Source organism: Gopherus evgoodei, chromosome 3 (genome assembly GCF_007399415.2).
Source record: "Gopherus evgoodei ecotype Sinaloan lineage chromosome 3, rGopEvg1_v1.p, whole genome shotgun sequence".
Classification (NCBI taxonomy): domain Eukaryota; kingdom Metazoa; phylum Chordata; order Testudines; family Testudinidae; genus Gopherus; species Gopherus evgoodei.
Window position 1 is genome coordinate 46,925,063 of NC_044324.1, and position 7,622 is coordinate 46,932,684.

Consider the following 7,622-nt stretch of genomic DNA (forward strand, 5'->3'; position numbering starts at 1 on the left):
CTGCAGACTCAATTCCCTGGAGTCCCCACTAAGAAAAACTCCAACAGGTCTTAAAAAGAAAGCTTTATAAAAAGAAAGAAAAATACATTAAAAATAGTCTCTGTATAAGGTGAAAATATACAGGGTCAATTGCTTAAGAAAAAAAAGTGAATAAACAGCCTTATCCAAAAAAAATACAATTCAAAACACTCCAGCAACTACACACATGTAAATACAAAAAATATATAAACCTATTGTCTTACGATCTTTTTACTTACAACTTGGAAACAGAAGATTAGAAAGCCAGGAGATAGAAAAATCACTCTCAGAGCCGAGAGGGTCAGACTCAAGACAAAGAACAAAGAGCTCACACCCAAAACTTCCCTCCACCCAGATTTGAAAAAGTCTTATTTCCTGATTGGTCCTCTGGTCAGGTGTTTCAGGTTCCCTGTGTTACCCCTTTACAGGTAAAAGAACATTAACCCTTAGCTATCTGTTTATGACAAACCTCTTCTAGTGAATTCAGCTCTTTGGCTTGTGCTCTCACAGTTTCTGCTGCCCTGCATATTTGGAGAGCTTTTTCTAAAGTTAAGTCTCCTTCACAGAGTGGTCTCTTTCTTAACACCTTGTTCAATGATTTTTTTGGATATAGCTGTAAATATTTTTTACAGCTCTTGGAAAACATTTACAAATTTCATTTTGTTAAATCCAATCAACATTTTCACAGAAAAAAAATAAGGTTTTTTACAACTATATAATAAAATGGGACAGCTCCCTAAATTGTATTTTCTGGCACTGGAAGACTGTCTTTCTATATGTCTGAACAGGACATATTGAGTGTATTTTTAGCAGGTGCAGAGACAGACTCATTTACATTTCTAGAGGTTTGGGAGTTTATCAAGATTTTGGTGGCTGCTTGAGGCAGCTGTTATATTTCTGAATTGTTTTGGTTATACCAAGTGGATACCAAGTGTATTCATCTGAGAAATAGCTCTTGCACATCCCTGGTACTGAATTATCTTACATCATTAAAACCTTAGATCATTAACTGCTGTACTTATGTCACAGTTTAGAAACACACACACAAACACATCCTATGGGCTAAGACCTGAGATGTGCTGAGATTTAACTTCACAGGGAGTTGCAAATGTTCCACAGCTCATTGGATATTTTATACTGCCCTCAGAAAACTTTATTTTACAACTTTTATTTTGTTAAATATGATCAACATTATCTTTGTTAAATATGATCAACATTATCACAGAAAAAAATCAAGATTTTTAGCCAACTACAAAATAAAACTGAACAGCTGCCAAGATTACATTTTCTGGCACTGGAAGACCTGTCTTTCTATATATATGGACAGTATCCAGCACGACTGGGGTCCCAAGGCACTAGCACAATACAGATAACACTTGTATGAATACATCCGACAAATCCTTCCTCTCTTGCATTCATCAGCCTTGTTAATAATCCAAGTGCTTTCTAATTAGTTCGGTACTGATAGGGCTAATACAATTTCTCTAGATTTTCATCTTTATAAAAATAATCTCTAAACAGGACCCAAACCATATATCATTACAGCTACGCTTGTAAATTACCAAATTTGCCAGATTGATTACAGGTTGCTTCAGTGGCTTTCACCAATCTGAAAAAATATTAAACAGGTCAGTGAGGGGACTCCAACAAAGTTTCTCCAAATGGTAGCAGGTTTGCTTAATTTTTATACTTGTGCTGGATAAAGCAGATTGGCATTAGATGCTTGTGTTTTGTAGCAACTTTATCCCAAGAACATTGCAGACACATACTAAATACCTCCTCTGCTGGATTCCTTTGCTATGTCAGCTTGGGGCGCTAGCTCTCAGTAACAGAATCCCTCTGAAATTTCTAAAGCAACAACTTGTCCTCTGTGGACACAGAGGATCTCTGGATATTTTTTTCTTCCATTGTCTTCTACTTTCTGAGCCAGAAGATAATTTAAAAAATAGTCAGATTATATACTTGTTAACCTAGTAATCCTGATATAAAACCAATTTCCCGCATGACAGAAATTCCAAAATAAACCCCAAATCTACTTTGTACACCTAGGGAAACCAAAGTAAACTACCATAGGAAATTATTCCACATGTAAGTGTAATATCAACAGAAGAAATAGTGCAACCAGGCAAATACTACACTGTCTATGATGTTCCTTTCATATTTTAATCCAATGTGTTTTATCCAGAAACTACAGCTCTTCCAATAATGTGCTCAGTCTGTGGAGAATTCCATTCTCCCCAAATAGGTTTCTGTGAAGAGACAGTCTTTTCAAAGAACCAGCTGTCTGAAAATCTATTCTTCAAGAAGTTGAGAGTTATTCAGTGCTAATGACCCCTGGATTGCTTTGCTGCACGTTTCCAGTTATAAATCTTCATGGTGTGCCAGAGTCTTGCTACCATATGAAGATTCTAATCCACTGAAAGTTACAATAGTGTTATTCATTAAACAGAAAGGAATCCATATGTCGACACAGACATATTCTCCAAACTGTCACAGGCGTTCCAATTTACCCTGATCCGAACCTCAGAAAAGACTGTATTTAGTAGACTGGTATCTTTGTTTATTTAAATTTTAACTAACTATTGCAAAAAGTTCTCACAATCTGTGTCACCATTTTTCAAACATCTCTAATGTTCATTGCCTCAGATCATTCCAGGGCTAGATGCCAATGCTAGATCCCTTTCAAAAAAGGCTTCTCCTTTTCCAGTTGGACCCATGATTACTGTCTACCCTACAAACTCCTCCAATTACAATATTAAAAGTCTTAACCACAGAATTGACAATAATTCATTTTAATGAAATCCTCTATAGAAATCATTTTTCCAGGCAATGATCATGGACAATCCTTCCTTCCCCCCACCATAAATGTACATTCCCTTAACTATATTATATCACCGTATTATCAGCCCTAACAATTCATGCTTTGTGTTCAAGAATCTTCCTAAATTACCAAGCAATTCACCAATTAGATGCAACTAACAGATGATTTATATAACTAACCATATGTTTATTTTACTTTGAAAAAATATATGGATCAGGCATAGAGGTTTTAGTGTGACAGAGTGATTTTCAAAGGGCCGAGACTGAGTTTCCTTCTTTGAGTGAAGTTTGCTTCTGAAAAATTGCCACTTGTATCCTCAGGTCGGAAAAGATGCAAGTACTCAGATTGTGCACTCAGTTGAATTGTGGGCACAAAGAGTCTCTTAAAAATAGGAGGATATCCTTTTGAAAATGTGGACCCTACAACTGTTATTTCAATGATTCAAGTAGTTTTCTCTATATCCGACACTCTAACAGTTTCATGCTTGTTATTCCATTGCAGCCTTTCACTGCAGGTAAGAGGATGGCACAGTTACTTAGTAAAAGAAGGAAGCTATAGTCATTTTGGGCTAGATTCTAACTAAGCGTTATCACCCAGATAACTGTTCTAGGTGCTTGAGGACAGCAAGCTGTAACTGACTGTCTTTTCTCTCACAAATCCATTCACAGTCATGCTTCGTGCCTTACTAGTAATGGTTGGTTTATTTTTCAAACCTAGTCATTAGATCTTACCATGCCAACTTTTTGTTTCCAGATGTTTCAAAATGTTTAGGCAATTATCAGCCAATCAGAAAATCTGCTTGGAGTACCAAAGGTCAGAGCAACCCTCTGCTGTTATTAATTCTAGTACAACAATTACAGGGCTGAAATATTCACTATAGGGTTGGGGGTAAAGATGCCTCCTCTGCTTTCCTTACATGCATCTGTCCAGTGCTTGCCCTGGCTACTCAGGCTCAGGCTTGGCTTAAGGATTTTCACTGAGGTGGTTATGATAACATATTATTTACAATCTAATGGTTTGTGGTGAATATCAACTTTAAAATACACCACAATTTAACTCATGACTGAATAGCCACATTTTGTAGGTCTCATTCTCACATTTGTCTATGTTGTGTTTTATGAATTAGCTCTTGAAATGTCTGTCTTTTGGTATCTTTGTATCAGTAACTTGAAAGGATCCTCCATTTGCATTTTCACCAGCTCCCCTGTGCCTTTTCCCTGTCATTAGTCTTTTGTATGGAAGATGGAGTAAGACTTATAATTAAATGCTTTTGTTTTCTATACTTTATATTCCGAAGCTTATAAGCAAAAATGTCTATCAACAGTGAAGACCAGAGTTCATTCCTGGCTGAACATATCATGTGAAAGTGCGTTTGGTGGTCTCATCCTGCTTTTTTAATGATATATCCACATCAAACATCTGATACAATGAGCAGTCTCTCCTCAAAAGGATAGCAATGCTGCTGCTGGGAAGGACTGATGTGCATTGGAAGAGCTTAAGTTGGAATTGGTGCAGAGTGTGCACATAATCTTCATGGACAGCATCAGTGCTTTGTATACAGTAGCAGTACAGGAGAGATTTCAAATGGAGAACACATGGGAAATAGAATAATTTCATTTTTTTTCACTACTGTGCTTTAGAAAAGAAGTGAACATTCTTATCCAAAGGATAGGAATAGATACTATGAATTAACCACTCTGAATCAGCAATTGGCAGAATGCAGAATCCTTGCTGAGGCCAGTTTTAATTTGGGGTTGCCCAGAATCAAGACAATGGGGTGTAGAGAAGGATAGGCAGCAACTATAATTGTACACACTGTAATTATCCATTCATCACTGACATAGGCTAGTGTTCCAATTGACAATGTTAAAGCCATATAATAAATATTGTAGAGGATGAAAAAGGACACCACAGATTTAAGTGCATGCACATGGGCATCCATAGTGGGGTTCCTGAAACTTGCATTAAGGTCTGAATTAAGTCTCATTTTCCTGATGTGTCTCCAAAGGGATATGATTAACAAAGCAGATGAAGTAATAAATAGAATAATGGGGGAAATAGATCCTATGCCATGTATCAGAAAAGCGAACACTGCATGGTTCTTGTTATTGTCTGAAATCGTGGCATTTCTTGATAGACAATCTATGGAATTGTGGGAAGATACACAATAGAAATATGTGAACACTGTAAAAGCAACTGTGGTAACCAAGCAGTACAGCACAGAGCCCAAAAGCAGCCATGGCACCAGTTTGGAGAGTCTCAGTTTTAACCAGCTAAAGAGGGACTGGTTGAAAGTGGCAATCTTCACACAGTAGAACACAGAAAGGCAACTTGCAAAACAGACACTCACGATTTATAAACATCTCAATAACTGCACAAGGGCTTGATGTTTCATTCATATGAAAGAAATCTGGATATAACTTATATAAGAAATTGTCTGATGACACAAAGACTTGTAGGCAAAATCTGGAGAAGACCAGACTGGTTATTATCTTATCATAGGAGGTCAGTTTTCTGCTTTTGACCCAGTTGATACAATTTAAGGCAACAATATATCCATTTGCAACAACTGCTGATAATTCCATTGCTGAGATGATCAGGTAAAAAAGATAACAGCAGGAGCTAAAGATTTTTTCATCCTTAATTCTTAGTTTGTAGCTCACTATTCCTGACTTTTCAGAAGATTTGGTTTAGAAGACATCTGTTCAGAAGACTTGGTTTAGAAGACTGCTCATGTCTAGCTCATGGATATATAAAATTAGTCCTTTTAATGTAAGATCAAAAGCAGGATGAAAATTGAGTTTCACCTGTTCATATATAGCCAGGCCATTTTATGAAGATTCAAATCTGGCAACTATCCTATTACTACATGCCTAGTTCATGGAAAAGATATTTGCATGTCCCTTCCCAGAATGCCCTGTTAGTGACTAATCAAATTATTATTTAAATAAACTTAAAACGTAATCCTTTATTTGAATAGGCAATATGCTTTCCAAAATAAGGATTAAGTAGAACCTTAGTGGTACATAGTGATCTGTGGTAATGCACTACCTAATGTTATATACATATACTAGTTATAGCAATGGTCAATTGAAATCATAGATATGTTTAGATCATTTTCACAAGACAGTCAGGCAAATGTGCAGAAAGGGGCCTGATTTCATTAACATCTTTGGAATTCCTGCACTGATTTTTTTTGTCTTTCAAGCCCATTTGTCACCATTCGTGTAATAAAATAATGACAGATCCCTCAAAAATTTTTCAAGCAGTTCTGATGAGATCACGCTTGGTGTGTCTGCTGTGTGCAGGTTTAGTAAAAACGAGATCAATACAACAAAAAGCATGTAAATAACAGTGGCAAAGAGGGAGAATGCAACCTGCCTTGAAACTTGTAGTTCTAATCTCTGCCCATTTGCTGAAGTATCAGTGGGGATTGGTGTCCCTTCTGTCTTGGCATAGTTTCCTTTTCCACACATCTAGTACATTCATTGCTCCTGAGGGAAGACCCCAGAGTCCAGTCACAATTCCTGACCTGTTTTTTTTTAAAGAAAGTCTAACACCCATGCAAGCAGAAAAATAGATTAGGTGGATACTCTACTTTAAAAGGAAACAAAGAACCCTCAGACAGCCTATATGAAAAAGCAAACATAACTTTTGATTCCTGTTCTGAATCAGAAGGTGGAAAAATAAAGTGCATTGATCCTTGTCTGGCTCCAGAAAGAACATAATCAGTATCTTGGAACAGTGGTCAAAACAGATTGAGCAGATTCACTATACTAGTTAAAGAGGAGTATCGACTTATCCAAACAAAGGGGAGCTAAACTATATCCTTCCCCTTTACTTTAACTCCTATTTTAAATCAGTCCTTGAATCTCTTATGCTCCAGAAGGACAACATAATGAAATCTTTACATTCTTTTTTGTTCCATAAGCAACAACAAAGCAACACAAATTTGCCTTTCCACTCAGAGCAGAACTTGGCTGTTGATCTACTCCCAGTTGTTGTCTTCCTCTCCCTTAAACTGCTTCCAGTTTTATTCTAAGGAAATTAAGGAGTCCTGGTTGATTTTGAACTGTTTCTTCCCCCTTGGCTCCCCAGACACCTAGACACTCCAGGCATTAGCAAACTCTCACCCTTCTCCTCCAATTGATTATTGGGGAACACTTCCTGTCAACATGCATAGAAATACCTCAGCATGCATTATCATTATGGCTCTTCTTTATTTAGTGTAATTTTAAAAATTAAGATATTACCATTTGCCGTTTTAATCCCAAATAAATGCTGGAATTAATCTAATTGAAAGGTATCCCAGGAGAGATTAACAAATCTACTTAGTTGCAGGGCAGTGAAAGACACATTAAAAAAACTCTTAAAACTTACAAAGATTTGGGTTTTATTCAAGATTTGGGTGGCTGCTTGAGCCAGTTCTCCTCCTGGACTAGTTGATTTGTCTATCACTAATGACAACTAATATATTTGGTTGGGAAGAATTCTAGTATGGTATTGGCTTTAAGATAAAATGCATCAGCCAAAGAAAGACCTTCAATCATCAAGCATTTCTTGTAGCTAAATGTTAGTTAAAAATAAAAGCTATGTGTCAAGTCCTGGATTATACTGAGCACTGAATTCAAGGGGAAGGCTATTTTATTCTAATAGGCAGGATTTATTTTATTAGAAGACCCTGTTACCAGTTGCATATAACTTTACCAAATTCTAACTTTTCAAGATGAAATGTTCCATTGCTGGTGTCTACCCATAGAATGGTCCAGTCATTTCTAAGAAC

The 7,622-nt window shown here is 36.7% G+C and overlaps 1 protein-coding gene across 1 annotated transcript; it reads right to left on the reverse strand.

Moving 5' to 3' along the window:
- Positions 1–4,541: 4,541 nt before the first annotated feature.
- On the reverse strand, positions 4,542–5,424 carry LOC115649362 (taste receptor type 2 member 7-like). The gene is made up of 2 exons (XM_030558311.1): positions 5,190–5,424; positions 4,542–4,981 (listed from the first exon to the last, which is right to left on the reverse strand). The coding sequence occupies exons 1-2, from the start codon at positions 5,422–5,424 to the stop codon at positions 4,542–4,544; spliced, it is 675 nt and encodes a 224-aa protein (XP_030414171.1).
- Between the last annotated feature and the right edge of the window lie 2,198 nt (positions 5,425–7,622).